The sequence below is a fragment of the Chrysochloris asiatica genome, unplaced genomic scaffold (genome assembly GCF_000296735.1).
Source record: "Chrysochloris asiatica unplaced genomic scaffold, ChrAsi1.0 scaffold00054, whole genome shotgun sequence".
NCBI classification, from domain to species: Eukaryota; Metazoa; Chordata; class Mammalia; order Afrosoricida; family Chrysochloridae; genus Chrysochloris; species Chrysochloris asiatica.
In genome coordinates this window covers 14,577,585-14,594,314 of record NW_006408572.1, presented here as the reverse complement: position 1 = coordinate 14,594,314, position 16,730 = coordinate 14,577,585, and the positions used below count along the sequence as shown (strand labels likewise).

Here is a 16,730-nt window from a genome sequence, read left to right as displayed (position 1 = left end):
ATATCTTCCTTTTGCTTTAGCATCTCTACACTAGAGAGCAAGTTTCAGTGTTTCTTCTGACATCCATTTTGACCTTTTCCTTCTTTCTTGTCTTTTTAATGACTTTTTGTTTTCTTCATGTATGATGTTCTTGATGTCATCCCACAACTCTTCTGGTCTTCGGTCTTTAATATTTAATGTATCAAATCTGTTCTTCAAATGATGTCTAAATTCAGGTGGGATAGATTCAAGGTCATATTTTGGCTCTCGTGGACTTGTTTTCAGTTTGTTCAGCTTCAGTTTGAATTTGCTTATGAGCAATTGATGGTCTGTTCCACAGTCTGCCCCTGGCCTTGTTTTGACTTTCTTTTCCATCATTTCTTTCTGCGGATGTAGTCAATTTGATTTCTATGTATTGTATCTGGCGAGGTCCATATGTATGTATAGTCGTCTCTCATGCTATAAAGAAGGTATTTGAAATGAACAAATCATTGCTTTTTCAGAATTCTATCATGTGATCTCCAGCATCGTTTCTATCACCAAGGCCATATTTTCCAACTACTGATCCTTCCTCTTTGCTCCCAACCTTTTCATTCCAATCACCAGTAATGATCAATACTTCTTGATTGCATGTTTGATCAATTTCACATTGAAGAGTTGGTAGCATTCTTCTATTTCATCCTCACTGGCTTTAGTCGTTGTTGCGTAAATATGAATAGTAGGGGTTTTAATTGGGCTTCCCTGTAGGCACATGGATATTATCCTATCACAGGCAGCATTGTACCTCATGACTGATCTGGATATGTTCTTTTTGACGATGAATTCAACACCATTCCTCATCAATTAGTCATTCTCGGCATAGTAAACCATGTGATTGTCAGATTCAAAATGGCCAATACCAATCCATTTCAGCTCACTAATGCCTAAGATATCGATGTTTATGTGTTCCATTTCATTTTTGACAACCTTCAGTTTTCCCACATTCATACTTCGTATATTTCACATTCTGATTTTCAATGGATGTTTACAGCTATTTCTCTTCATTTTGAATTGTGCCCCATCAGCAAATGAAGGTCCTGTGGGAAGGTCCTGTGGGCTTTTCTCCCACAAGCTTTACTCCGTTCACATCATCACTGTCAACTCTACTTTGAGGGGGCAGGTCTTCCTCAGTTGCTTCCAACCCGAGGGGCTTATTTTCTGGCACTGTATCTAACAGTGTTTCTCTGCTATTCATAATGTTTTCAGTGACTAAATGTTCGGAAGCAGTTTGTCATTCCTTCTTCCTAGTCTGTCTTCGTCTGGAAGCTCATTTGAAACCTGTGCATCATGGGTGACCCTGCTGGTATTAAAACACTGTTGGCATAGCTTTCAGAATCACAACAACTCACAAACCACCACAGTACGACAAATTGACAGACGAGTGGTAGACATTTTATCTTACAAGAGATAAAAGGAGAGAGATGCCCACAGGGAGAGATAGCATCTCACCCCTACCAAGAAAGACGAGATTACAGGGTCCTTCCTGAGAACCTCCTAGATCTGGGAGAAGACTGATGCCAAGACATATGGAGATCTCCAAGGAGCAATGACCCCATAGATATTAAAAGAGGAAATGGACCTTTTCCCAGAGCCAACATAGAAAGCCTTTTTCTAGAACTTGTGCTCTGAACTCACAATTCTAGGGGCCTGATGTGGCGCTGTGGGTTAATGCGTCAGACTGTAAAGTCATTTGAACTGCAAGGTTGGTGGTTCAAGCTCACCAACTGCTCCTTGGAAACCCTATATAGGGATCGCTGTGGGTCGCAATCGACTCGGCAGCACAAAACAACAACAACAAACTGTGAGAGCATAAATAGCTGTTTCTGGAAGCCATCCACTGTGGTATGTTTGTGGCTGTAGTGCTGGATAACTATGCCAAACAGTCTTCCCCCAGAAAATTTCCCCTTGTGCATTTGGCGCCCCTCCCTCCTCAGCTGATCTACTTTCTGTCACCATAGATTGTTGTTTCTGTTTTAAGTGCCCTTGAGTTGGTTCTAACTCATAGTGACCTTGTGCAGGGTTTCCAAGGAGGGCTGGTGGATTTGAACCGCCGACCTGATGGCTTAATGCTTTCAAGGTATCTATAAGGAGTCCTGGAGTCCTGGTGTGGTGCTATGGATTAACGCAAAGTTGGTTTGAGCCACAAGGTCGGTGGTTCAAGCTCACCAGCTGCTCCTTGGAAACCCTATACAGGGTTGTTATGGGTCGGAACCGACTCGACAGCACTTGATAGCAACAGCATAAGGAGTCTCGGTGTGGCTCTGTAGGAAAAGTACAGGATTGTTAACCACAGGGTCGGCAGTTCAAATTCACCACCTGCTCCTAGGCAACCCGATACAGGGTGGCTAAGAGTTAGAACTGACTCAGTGGCACTTTACAACAACAACAGTAAGCCAAACTATTAAGTTGGAAATTGCTTGGTGAAAAGGGTTTGATTATTGTGTGAAATATTTTAAGCAGACTTGGATGGTTAGTGTTGCTTCTATGTCCAGAGGAACCCATGACAGGTCTATATATGATTTGTTAGCGTATTTTATCCAGTAGAGCGCAAATGTCAACCGTTACCTGTTTGGACCACATGAAAGTCAGAAGATTCAGTATATTCAATCAGCAGCCCTGAGTCATTATCAACAGTTGTTTATTTCCTACCTGTATCTGGCAACAACCCAAACAAATAAAAAGCCACCCTTAGCCCAATCCCACCAGCCCTACTCCCAGCTGACAATAGTAACATAGTCATATCAGAAGGACTTTGATATTTAATGGAATCCTTCTTGATTGAAGGGAGATTTAAAATGTGAGTAATCGCTTGCTGTAATCTCTTCTATAACTTAGGCATGTAATGAGTAGTGCCAGAAGAATGAGCAACCCTGACTGAATCTCACAGACTCCAAGTATTCACACTCCATTCAAATGTAAAGGAAAGGAACATCGAACTAATGACTGCCTGTCTGTTGTAATACCCTTGAAACCCACATGGTGGTGGGATTTTCACACAAACAGGGAGTTTATTTCCCCATTCAATGGCACAGTTCTGTCTTTCCCTAATAGGAAGGTTGTTCTCCTCTTAGAAAGACAAGAAAATGGTAAAGTGGCTGCAGCCAGTGCCTCCCCTGTAGATGGGGATCTTACTGCATCCTTCCCAGCTTCTTGGCATATCCTGGAGTATGTTTGGGGCTTTAAACTGGAGGTTTCATGTTGAGAGGCTCCTTAAATGACTGCTAGTTTTCTAAGGGGCTGGCTCAGGCTTTTGGGGACTGTATCAGTTTTTGCCTTGTTCTCTCCTTTTGTTGGTGGGGACACTCTGGGAGCCAGGGGATCGCCCTTTGCCAAGGGAGCCAGGCCGGCACTGTATGACACTGCAGTGGGTATACGTGAACCCACATTTACTCAGGCTGGGTATTTTCAAGGGTCATTCAGAGAGCCTCAAGCTTAGAAGGTTAACACAATGAACTGTTTGTCACCAATTCATATTTTAAAATAAAACGCGGAAATTTATACTAGAAGCGTATGGTACAAGCTGTTTGCACTTGGTTGCTCAGCCTAAAGGTGGGTGGTTCAAACCCATCCAGCAGTGCTGTGGAGGGAGGACCTGGCCATCTGCTTCTCAAGGATTATGGCCAAGAATATGGAACAGTTTTCATCTGTAACACATAGAGTCAGAATGGATTCATTAGCAGTAGGTTTGGGTTCTTGTTTGTTAGTGTTGTAAAGTGCATTTGAGTTGGTTCTGACTCATAGTGACCTTATATAGGGTTTCCAAGGTAGGTGATTTGAACCACCTACCTTGTGGTTAGCAGTCCAGCACTTATTTCATAGTTCCACACCAGGACTCCCTATTTTGTTATAGTCAACAATTAGATCCAGTGAGGTGGTTGCTCCCTATCCTTTACATACTAAAAAATCCAGCCCCCTCCCTCCTTTTCCTTGTGCTTATTAAAGCCTTTTTGCTATCACCATGTCTCCTTTATCTGCTGTTCACAGCGCTATAATAGATCTCTAGTCTGGGGGCTGACTTGCCGTAGGACTGAGAATGGCTTCCCTGAGTATGACATAGGGTGTGAAGGGAAGGTGACTTCATAATGCCTCTGCTCATGCCTGTGGCCGTAGTCTGGCAGGGACAGTATTGCATGGCTATCCACTGGTCATCCGTGGTTCCCGGAAGTGTGCTGAATCCCTGAATTTTCTCCACAAACCCTTGGGGTGAGTGTGAGAGACCGATCATCCCATAGGTTGCATATTAAAGTAGCAATAATCGTAGACACTGTGTACTGAGGACTTCTTTGCTCAGTGTTTTGGTCCACCCAGATGACAGAGCTAGGACTTGGGATCCAGTATATGTGGTTCCAAAGAATGTGCTGCTCATCACTCTGCGACACAAGCTGAGTTTCTAAAGAACCAGCTACTTGGTGGGGAGACTGAAATTTGAACTCAATGAAAGTAGATTCTAGCTGGTGGTATATTTCCTTTTCTGAGTGTCTAGTTTCTTTGGAAAAGAAGTTTCCATTAGTGGATAGCTGAGAAATACCTTGTTCCAGAGAATCCACTGACTCATCAAATGGTAGCCCATGAACTGAAAAGTACTAGGAAGTTTCAGAGGTATGACTCCTTCCCTTAATCTATGAGTCTTGGATTCAAGGTGAGGCTTGCAACTCAGTCTTCATTGTGATTCTTCCCTCCTTTTTGCTGATTTCCAGCCGCTTTTCAGGAACTCCCTGGTTTTTCCTATCCCCCTTGGATTTCTAGATTTCATTGGGAAATTGGGACCATCAGGCTCCTTCAGTAAGTGCTTGATGGGGTTAAGAAAGAAGAGTGTGGACCGGGCTCTTACCTTCTGGCGTCTTCTCCATTCCCTAGAAAGGATTTTACCCTTAAGTACATGCAGCTTGTAACATACACACACATCCAACCGAAACATGTTACAGTTAAAGAAAGAGATGCTCAAGTAGGGACTGGAGTTTTCCTCTGGGCCTCTTCCTCCTTGAATCCCTCTCCCCTGGTTCGTTGGATCTTCGATGCCCAAGAACCTAGGGCACATTCCTTCCTTCTCAGGGATGCAGCATTAAGACCTCTTCGTTCGGGGTCATATTGATGGTCATGACATTGTATTTTCCCAGGAGCAGTGGAGGCACCTGGATTCTACTCAGAAGGAACACTACTGGGATCTCATGCTGGAGACCTATGGGAAAATGGTCTCAGGAGGTGAGGGCATGGCTTATCCTGGGGAAGAGATGGAGGGGCTGGGACGTCTCAGGGAAACACCTGTGTTCTCTCAGACACAGACTGAACCTGAAGTTCTCGGGGAGGGAAGTCATTAGCGACACAGTTGGGAAGTGGGCTGAGTTGGAGCTAGCAGAGCTGTAGGAAGAATTGTGTGAATCGGATGCCTGGAGCTCCATTGGGTACATTACATAGTGACTGCTTGCATCTTCGCAGCAGCCCTATGAGGTGGGTGATTTAGAGCTTTTAGAGATGAGGAACGTGAGTATCAGATCAAGTCACTGGTTCCCTGTCACATCCCTTGTAAGTGCTGAGTCAGGATGGAATTCAGTACACCGACTTTGAGTCCAGGCTCTTTCCCACTAACCCACACTGCCTCGGCCAAACGTGAGTGAGGCCCCAGTCATGACCCTTGTCCCAGCCTGCTGGGTGGTCTACAGACCCCTTGTCTGTCTGCTCAGGTTCTACTTTTCCTCATAATTCTTTGAGGACTGGTCTCTGAGAAGTCCCACATCCTTCTAAGATGGGTGTCCTGAGGTGGTCTTCAGAGTCTGTGTGTTTCCCTTCACGTTTGGTTAGGCTGTTCCTTTCAAAGACGTTGCCTGGGCTCCCAGTCCTCTGCTCTCTCCTAGCCCCACATACTTCTCTCTCTGTGCCAGGCCTTTCCAGCCCTAAAGCCGATGCGGCTCATTCAGCAGAGTATGGGGACGAGCTGGCAGGACTCCACCTGCGTGCCAGTGAGAAGATCCCAATGCCCACCTGCAAAGGTGAGTCATCTTTCATTGGTCCCGCGCCATCTCTGAGTTGGGTGAGGTGGTGGAGGAGGGGTAGGCCTTTGGTTCCTGTTACGTTGGTTGTAAGTGGCCATGGCTGGGTCAGTTCAGTGGGTCTCCCTGTCTCCATTTATAGCCTGATGAGAGAAGAATGACCACACATCATATCTGCTTTCTTCAGTCTTGTGTCCAAAACTTTTGTAATTGCTTTCTCTCTGTGAGAATTAATATTACTACAGATTGAGATCAATACAAATACAGGTTCTTGTTGTTAAGTGCCGTCGAGTCAGTTCCGACCCATGGCGACCCTGTATAGGGTTTCCGAGGAGTGACTGTTGAACTTGAACCGCTGAATACCTGTAGGATACCATTAAAAGAAAGATTACATAACAGGCATCATTACTGTTATGGGCTAGAAGGTTCAGAGTAAATTTTGTTGTTAAGTGCCATTGAGTCATTTCTGAATAGAGACCCTGTAGAGGGTTTCCGAGGAGTGACTGGTGAACCTGAACCGCTGAATATCCGTTATTGTTGATGTTACGTGCCGTGGAGTCAGTTCTGACTAATAGAGACCCTGTAGAGGGTTTCCGAGGAGCAGCTGGTGAGCTTAAGCTATGGATCGTGTGATTCAAACCGACTTTGCAGTCCAGCGCCACAGGCTTCCCTTATTCTGGTTATAGTCAGCAGTAACCATCTCACCCCAAACAAAATAAAACATAACAATGGGGAAAAGGTTATGATGTCTGTGCACCGAATTTTCCTTAAATCAGTTGTTATTTTTATTTGTTTATTAGTGCTATTGAGTCGGTTCTGACTCATGGTGACCCTGAATAGGGCTTCCAAGGAGCCCCTGGTGGGTTTGCAGTGCCCACCTTGTAGTTTGCAGTCTTCTGCTTTCCTACATGTCACTCCAGGGACTACATTAGCAAGACAAAGTAATCCTCATGAGTCATGCATTTTAAGCCTGGGTTAAGGAAACCTGAGTGTGTTCTGTTGTATCCATCAACCTTTGCCTTGTACATGGAGTGCTCTGGTGCTCAGCTGGGTCAGAGAAAACCTGAGTGTGTTCTGTTGTATCCATCATCCATTGCCTTGTACATGGAGTGCTGTGGTGCTCAGCTGGGTCAGAGGAAACCTGAGTGTGTTCTGTTGTATCCATCATCATTGCCTTGTACATGGAGCATTCTGGTACTCAGCTGTAGCCAAAAGATTGTCAGTTTGATCCCAGCCAGCAGACGTGGTGACCCACTCCCTGAAAGGTGACAGTTCTGCTCTGTCCCCTGGGGTCACTCTGAGTTGGAAGCCACCCTACAGCACCCAACAACCACCACCATATAGCAGATGAGGTGAAACAAAATTCAAAAGGGATAAAGGATGAAAATAAAATAATAAAGAAGAAAATGAGTATATCTTTAACAAGTCTGAATGGGGACATTTTAATATATAAAATTTGAATGTAAACTATAAAATACAAATTTTTAAATATAAAAGCAATAGGAGAAAAGAATAAGTGCTAATAATCTGACTATATTTAAAAGAAAAGCCATAACTGCTGTGCATATAAAAATAACTGAAAGTTATGAATTGGCAAACAAATTGTTGAGAAACCTTTTTTCCATCAATATGACAGATAATACTTTTTCAGAAATTTACAGAGTTCATGTAAGTTGGCAGACTTCCCCAGTGAAAACTGGACAGCACGCTTCGTGCATGAAAAATAAGTCCTAAATGTGAATAATAGCTTTATCTTTTAGTAACTATAGAATTAAAGTTTTTAATAATGAAAAATATTTCATTATAATTCATATAAAGTCACTCAATACTTAAAAGCATTAAGCACTTATGCCAGAAGATGGCATAGTTGTTCTGGAAATCTGTTTGAACAGTAGGTATCAAGAGCTTTTGTCTGTGGGTGGTGTGAACAGTGGTGGGAACTGTGTTAATGCTCCTGGCTGCTGCCGAAAGGTTGGAGGTTGGAGGCCTCCCAGAGATGCCTCAGAGTATAAGCCAAGAGATTTATTCTTGAAAAAAGCCCTGAAAGCCCTTTAGAGTGGATGGAGTTAAGATGGCTTACTAGTCAGACACAGTCCCATTACAACAGAGACCCAAGAAACAGGTGAAAATGGATACAGGTGATAGCTCTGGAATCCTAGGCATTAAATGAAAGGGCAAAGAAGTAACTTAAATACCGATTGGAAGAAGAAACTGAGAGAAAGCAGCAAAGAAGGAGAGATCACATCGGGCCCAGCCCAGCGTGGCCATTTTGAGTCGTAGGAAGGCAACTTCCTGGAACCTCCAGTAAGGTCAAGCCATAGGGTAGACAGCTCCAGAGCCAAGCTGGTGACTGGGTGTACGTTACTCAGCCACTCCCACCACACTTGCCTTCCTCCCCCCTGGTGAGTGCCCCCCCCCTTCAGCACCACTGGATCCAGATGTGGCAAGCACCCACCCAGTCTGCCCTCAGCTGCTCTACATGACCCATGCCCACACTTTGACCTGCTAATACAACACTCCGATAGCTGGTGTGTGCTGCAGTGCTACTACCATAGTGATCAGAGTAGCACACTCCCTCTGCAGCCGGATAATTCTAAACAAAACAAAATGAAAAAAAAAAAACCACAACATAGCAAACCAACATTCAACCCACAAATAAATACAACACCAAAACAAAGATAGCAGACAACTTCAAATCACATACACAGAAAAACAGGACAAGATGGCTCAAGCAAGTGACCAAAATACAGGGCTATAAAACCTCCTAGAGGAAGAAATGGTAATGGAACTACAGATAAGGAATTCAAAGAACTGTACTAGGGGCCCTTTGACAGATTAAGATAAAGATCAAGAGAACAGAGACAAATCCGATGACATCATAGACAAAAAAAGAAGGAAAACACAAGACAAAATTGTAGAATAATTCAGGGAAAAAAATACAAGAGCAACGGACAAAATGGACAAGTGGCAACTGTACAAAAACAGCAACCAGAAATCTAGAAGATGAACAATTTCAAAACTAGGGAACACAGTAAACCAAATGTATTGCCATTGAGTTGATTTAGACTCATTGTGACCCTATAACAGGGTTTCTGAGACTGTAAATATTTTTTGGAGCAGATAGCCTCATCTTTCTACCATACTCTGCTCATGGAAATAAAGAATTAACCATTGTGAAAATGTTGTCAGTACTACCCAAAGTAATCTATGTTGTTGTTGTTAGGTGCCATCGAGTCGGTACCAACCCATAGCGACCTTATGCACAGCAGAACGAAACACTGCCCGATCCTGGGCCAACCTCACAACTGTTGTCACGCTTGAGTCTATCGATGCTGCCACTTGGCCAATCCATCTTGTTGGTGGTCTTCCTCTTTTTCTCTGACCCTCCACCTTACCAAACGTCATATCCTTCTCCACTGACTGGTCCCTCCTGACAATATGTCCAAAGTATGAGAGATGAAGTTTGGCCATCCTGGCCTCCAAGGAGCATTCTGGCTGCACTTCTTCCAAAACAGATCTGTTGGTTCTTTTGGCAGCCTGTGGCACTTTCAGTATTCTCCTTCAACACCATAACTCAAAAGCATCAACTCTTCTACTGTCTTCCTTATTCACTGTCCAGCTTTCGCATGCATATGAGGTTATCGAAAATATCATGGCTTGGGTCAGGCTCACCTTAGTCTTCAAGCTGACATCTTTGCTCTTCAACATTTCAAAAAGGTCTTGTGCAGCAGATTTGCCCAGTGCAATACATCGTTTCATCTCTTGATTGCTGTTTCCACGAGTGTTGATAGTTGATCCAAGAAGAAGGAAGTCCTTGACAACTTCAATCTTTTCTCTGTTGATAAGAATGTTGTTTATTGGTCCAGTGGTGAGGATTTTGTTTTCTTTACATCGCGATGCAATCTATACGGAAAGCTGTGCACTTTGATCTTCATCAGTTTCAGATTGAAGAAGTTGGTAGAATTCTTCTATTTCATTTTCACTGGCTTTAGTGGTTGGTGCGTAAATTTGAATAATAGTGGTATTAACTGGGCTTCCCTGTAGGCACATGGATATTATCCTATCACAGACAGCATTGTACCTCATGACTGATCTGGATATTTTCTTTTTGAGAATGAATATAACACCATTCCTCTTCAATTTGTTATTTCCAATATACTAAACCGTATGGTCATCAGATTCAAAATGGCCAATACCTGTCCATTTCAGCTCACTAATGCCTAAGATATCGATTTTATGTGTTCCATTTCATTTTTGACAACCTTCAATTTTCCCAGATTCATATTTCTTACATTCCAGGTTCTGATTTTCAATGGATATTTACAGCTGTTTCTCTTCATTTTGAGTTGTGCCCCATCAGCAAATGAAGGTCCTGTGGGCTTTTCTCCCACGGGCTTCACTCCATCTGTGTTATCACGGTCATGTCTACTTTGAGGAGGCAGCTCTTCCTCAGTCGCATTTGAGTGACTTCCAACCTGAGGGGTTCATTTTCTGGCACTGTATCTGACAATGTTTCTCTGCTATTCATAAAGTTTTCTGTGACTAAAGATTCGGAAGCAATTCCTCACTCCTTCTTCCTAGTCTGTCTTTGTCTGGAAGCTCATCTGAAAACTGTTCACCATGGGTGACCCTGCTGGTATTTAAAATACCGATGGCATAGCTATAGCTTTCAGAATCACAGCAACTCACAAGTCACCACAGTAAGACAAACTGACAGACGAGTGGTAGAAAGTAATCTATAGGTAGATAAAATACATTTCTAGTCCAGATTCTAACATCATTCTTTAAAAAGATGAAAAATGAATCATCAGCTTTATATGGAAAGAAAAGAGCCCCTGAATAATAAACAAAGCACTAACGAAGAACAAAGTGGTGCCACGCTTCCAAATGTCAAAAGTGACTCTACAGCCGCCGTAGTCAAAACAGCCTACTGCTGGTACAACAGTAGACACATAGATCAGTGGAATAGAATTCAGACACAGACATAAATCTGTCCACCTTTCAATAGCTGATCTTTTACCCATGGCTGAAATTCATTAAATGGGAAAGAGCTAGTCTTTTTAACATGGTGATGGCAGTTACAGAAAGGTGAAACAGTTCATACGAAATTCCATATAAAAAAGTAACAAACGATGGATCAAAGACCTAAGTATAAAACAGGAGACAATAAAGATCATTAGCAAAAACAATGTAAGTAATACATGTTGTTGTCAAGTGCCGTCGAGTCGGTCCCTACTCATAGTGACCCTGTGTAGGGTTTCTGAGGAGCAGCTGGTGAGTTTGAATCACCAGCCTTGGAGTTCAAACTGACCTTGAAGTCCAGTGCATTAGCCTGTAGTGCTACGCCAGAACTACCCTAGGGGTCCTAATTTGTGGCATAAATAGGCTCTCAGACATAACTAAAAATGAACAAACAGCAGAAAATAAATTAGATGACTAGGACCTCCTAAAAGTGAAACTTCAGTGCTTCAAAAAAGTTCCCCAAAAGAATAAAAAGAAAACTTATAGACTGGGAAAAATTTTGGCAGCAATATATTTGACAAGGGACTAATTTCAACTTGAACACCTCAACAACAAAAAGAAAATAATTCAGTTAAAAAATGGATAGAGGAGGACATAAATAGACACTTCACCACAGAAGAAATTACAGGCTGCCAATAAACACATGAAGAAATATTTCACTAGCCATTAGAAAAATGCAGATCAAAACAATATTCCGATACCATCTCACCCCAGCAATAAAAGGGAAATTCAAAGCAATAGAATACACCAAATGCTGGAGAGGGTGTGTAGAGATCGAAATTCTCTTAACACTGCTGGTAGAACTGTAAAATGGTCAACCACTGGAAAACTGTGTAAAGCTTCCTTAAAAACCTAGAACTTGAAATATCGTGTGACGTAGCAATTTCCCTACTACTACTAGGTGTGTACCCTAGAGAAATAAGAGAGGTGACACTGATAGATGTATACTCACCCTTGTTCATTATTTACCACAGCAAAGATGGGAACAAACTAAGTGCTCCTCAATGGAAAAATGGATAAACCACGGGACATACATACAATGGAATACTACACAGTGCTAAGGAATATGAAGAATCCATCGTGAAATAAGTCAGTCACAAAAGAACAAATTTTGTGTGAAACCACTGTTTAAAAGATATCAAGAAAAGCTTTATATACAGTGACCAAGAATGGCAGAGGAAAGGAGGGTAGTAAATCACTAGCTGGAAAGTAGACGCATTACCTTGGGTGAAGGGACAGGCAAATATACAAGAAGAGAGAAGGCAACACAACATGACCAAGGCAAAGGCAGATAGTAGGAGGCACACCAGAGTAAAAGACAACAAAGGTAAATACCATGAAATGCCTCATTCTGCAATAATAGAAAAGAGCAGACAACAGCTATAAGTGGTAGATAAATCGGCATGCAGACTGAACAGATGTGGGAAAAATAAATGAATTACAGCCTCAAGATATATACTATATTAGTTCTCTCGTGCTGCTATAGCATAAAATACCACAAGTGGGTGGCTTTAACAGAGAAATTTATGCTCTGACAGTTGAGGACACTAGAAGTATGATTCGGGGGACCAGCTCTTGGGGAAGGCGTTCTTGATCGGATCTGGAGGAATGTCTTGGTCTCCTTTCATTATCTGTGGGCCCGGCCTTCCCTGCACATCTCCATGTGTCTTGGCCTCAGTCTTTGGACACTAGATCCACTCCTGGGTCTTCTTTCTTGGAGTACCAAGGCCTTTCTTTCTCTGCTTGCTGCTCTCTCGTTTTGTCTCATGTAAGATAAAAGGTGATTTTTATCTTGAATCAGGGTCATGACTTGATTTTTTGTTGATAGTGCTGTGGGATTTGGTTCTGACTCATAGCAATCCTGTATAGGGTTTCCGAGATTTACAGCCTCGGAATTCTTTATGGGAGCAGAAAGTCTGGAGTGGCTGTGGCCTTGAACCATTGACCTTGTGGTTAGCAGTGCAATGCTTATGCTGCTGAGCCATGGTGCTCCAGTGTGACCTAAAAGAGTGGGGAACTCCACTCTAATCCCCTTACAACTGGTCCCATCAGATCGACCCTGGGGTGTAATGACATCATCACATCACTGCCAGACCACTGACAGTTATGCTTCAGCCAACTTGATGGAGTTTGGGGGACAGAATTCAATCTATGACATAAACGTTTGGCACAGGACATTTCTGCAGATGTATTTGTATGAGCTGCAAATATCTCCAAGGATATAATAGAGCAAGAGTCCTGATATGGTGCTGTAGCATCAGCACTGGACTGCTAATCACAAGGTCAGTGGTTCAAATCCACCAGCTGCTTCTCGGAAACTCTACACAGGGTCACTATGAGAATGGACTTGACGGCACTTAAACACGAACATAATAGAGCATCCGGGGGAAGAGTTCTGAAAACTTTTTGCCATAATCTAACACCTTGAGTGAATGAGTCACTAGATTTGGGGACTTAATGACCACAGTCTCAGGGGACATATAAATCAATGAGTCCAACATCATCCACAGACAAGATTTTATAGTCTATTGTGTTGAGTATAGACTGGGTCCTAAAATCCTGCAAGTGACCATCTAAGATGCAACTGTTGGTCTCTTCCTGTCCAGAGCAAAGAAGAGGGAAGAAAATAAAAGAATCAAGACAACAATTAGTCCAGAGGGCTAATGGACCATGTGATGCACAGCCTCCATGATGCTGAGACCAGCACTCGCTGACACCTGGCTCCTGAGCGCTCTGATCAGGATCACAGTAGAAAGTTCTGGACAGAGAGGGAGTGAGCCAGATGGAACAAAGCTCAGAATCGTAAATCAGATCTAGTGGAGACTGGGGAAATTCCCGGCACTGTAGTCCTTAGATACCCATCAAGCCTAGAACTGAAACCATCCATGGTGGGACCAGCTGTCAGCCAAACAGTAGCTAGGCCTATGAAGTGAGTAATAATCAACCATCTGAGACCACAAGGGCAGTATTTCCCCAGACACAGCTCAGAAGACCCAAAGAGGAAGTAAAGAAGGGAGAATAGAGTGTGTCACCGTGGAGGGAGTTGGAAGCATGTAGCCACACTGAAGGGATTACACCTCATGTCACAAAGCAAACTATTGTGTAAACTTTCACCACACGACAATAAAGTAGTTAAAAAACAAAACAAAACAAAAAGTAACCAAATCCTGTGGAGCATAGTTTTACCTGATGCACACAATCACCAAAAGTGGAAGTAAACAGCAAACTCGAGCCTCCACAGTCATGCCTGGTGTTATTCTCATTCCACCTGGAAGGACTTTTCTTCAGTATTGCCTGGCGATGTGGACCAAAACGTTAAAGAAACGTTGTGTCGTTGTTGTTAAGTGCCGTCGAGTTGGTTCTGACCCATATCGACCCTGTGTAGGGTTTCTAAGGAACGGCTGGTGAGCTGGAACCACTGACTGTGTGCATCAAACCTACCTTATGGTGCAGTGCTCTACCCCACAGTGCCACACTTATTGTAAATATTTTAAAGTAATAATTAAGTGAAAAGTTACTATAGCATTATTTGTAATAGCAGAACCTCAATAAACAACTTAGTTTTCTACAGTAGGAGAATTCATAAACTACTTAAATGTGGTGCATTCCCATGGTGGGCCATTATTATACTCTTCAAAATATTTATAAAGACACTTAAGGCAAGAAAAGTGCCTTAGCCATTTGAGAAACATTCACGGACTAGCAAGTGCAGGTCACGCTCTCAAAGTAATTTTGGGCTGGAAAGATTGATAATATGAAAGAAAAAGGCAACTACCTTCTTCAGGTCTACACAAAGTAACCTACAAAAGTATGAAATTGTGTTTTACCACCAAAATAAAAATCTGCACTATGCATCTTTGTGTAGTGATGTTAATAAAAAACCTGAGTTATGATGAACAAAATGAAGTGAACCGTTGGTGGTCATTAATAAAGGCCATGGAGGTGCTGGATTGAAGCACAGACCAAAGGATTCAATTTTGTATGATGGCTTCACAGCAAGCAGTGTAACTGTCGTAAAACAAAATAATGATTGCATCTCATGAGCTTTTGGATTACGTGTGAATGGGAGAATCCATGTAAAATTGGTAAATGGTTTAGCAGCCCGATTTGTAACAGGTACACTACCAGAGCTCCTTATAGAACTGTATACACAATATAGTATCAGTTGTGTGAGTGATAACACATATATGGGTTAAAAAAGGACCAGAAGCAAATGTTTGCTAATATTTGTTATCTCTGGATATGATTGAGGTTGGTTTTGGTTTTCTTCTGTATATTTTTTCTGTATAATATTTTCAAATATTAGTGGAATTTCTCTTTATAATCAGATAAGAATCTTAATTAAAAAAAATAATGCTCTTATATTTGTCTCTTCTGGGGCACAAGAAATCTTTACTGCTTGTGGATGTTTATGTACTATCAAGTCAATTTCAATTCCTAGTGACCCCATATAGGGGTTCCAAGGAGTGGATGGTGAGTTTGAACTGCCGACCTTGTGGTTAGCTATATAGAGCTTATCCTACAATGCCACAGAAGGGTCAAATAGCCCCTGTGAACCTGGCTTTACTACTTAGAAATTTTCTTCAGTGCCAGAGATCAGCCAACTTACCCTTGAACTTAAGGCAAACAAAGTGCAGTGCCAGCTTTCAGGCTGTGTGACATTTCTCCCTTGCTCACTGCTAGCCTCTTGGTAGACAGGATTCATGTCTTATGATGCTTTTTGGCATTTGAGTTAGAAAATGGGGCCTAAAATTTACTAAATTGTGTCAAATCTTTCTTCTTTCAGGAAATAGACAGGAGAATGACAAAGAGAATGTAAACTTGGAAAATTACAGAGACCATGAACTTCCAGATGCCCCATGCCCCATCTCAGAAGAGGCCCCTCCTCAGGCTTCCTTGAGTGGCTTCTTCAGTGAGGATGAGTCAAGACGTTTTGGAGAAGGAGAACATTTCCCTGATGCACAGGGAAACCTCCAGAGTGAGGGGAGAGGGGAGCAGCTCTCTCCCCAGGAAAAGGGCTCTGGGAAACAACTAGGCCAGCATTTGCCTAATCCTCACCCAGGAGACCTGTCCATGTTGTGGCTTGAGGAGAAGGGTGAGGCTCCACAGACAGGACAACTGAAACCCCTCATGACCCAGAAACTCCCTACCTGCAGGGAGTGTGGGAAAACCTTTTACAGGAATTCTCAGCTTGTCTTTCACCAGAGAACTCACACTGGAGAGGCATACTTTCAATGCTCCACCTGCAAAAAAGCCTTTTTGCGGAGTTCAGACTTTGTGAAGCATCAGCGAATCCACACAGGAGAGAAACCTTGCAAGTGTGATTACTGTGGGAAAGGTTTCTGTGACTTCTCTGGACTGCGCCACCATGAGAAAATCCACACAGGAGAGAAACCCTATAAATGCCCCATCTGTGAGAAAAGTTTCATCCATAGATCAAACTTCAATCGACATCAGAGGGTCCACACGGGAGAGAAACCTTACAAATGCTCCCGCTGTGGGAAAAGTTTCAGCTGGAGCTCGAGCCTTGACAAACATCAACGATCCCACCTGGGGAAGAAGCCCCTTCAGTAGCCAGACTCTTTTAGGCCATTTCTCTCTCAGGTCAATTAAAAGTACTTAGCTATTGGGATCATGTGCAGGAATTGCGTCTTGTATCGCTGGTCTATTTTTGTGGATTGGAGAAGGGAGAAACAGCAGTGG

General features: G+C 42.8%; 1 protein-coding gene across 1 annotated transcript in view; it reads left to right on the top strand.

The window, feature by feature from the left end:
* ZNF18 (zinc finger protein 18) overlaps nucleotides 1-16,418 on the top strand; it is a 27,673-nt gene extending 11,255 nt beyond the window's left edge. Inside the window, exons 4-6 of the mRNA XM_006863434.1 lie at nucleotides 5,136-5,220; nucleotides 5,898-5,969; nucleotides 16,208-16,418. Coding sequence (XP_006863496.1) covers nucleotides 5,136-5,220; nucleotides 5,898-5,969; nucleotides 16,208-16,308 — 258 coding nt within the window. The 3' untranslated portion in view covers nucleotides 16,309-16,418. The remainder of the gene's footprint in view (nucleotides 1-5,135; nucleotides 5,221-5,897; nucleotides 5,970-16,207) is intronic.
* The last annotated feature ends 312 nt before the right edge of the window (nucleotides 16,419-16,730 follow it).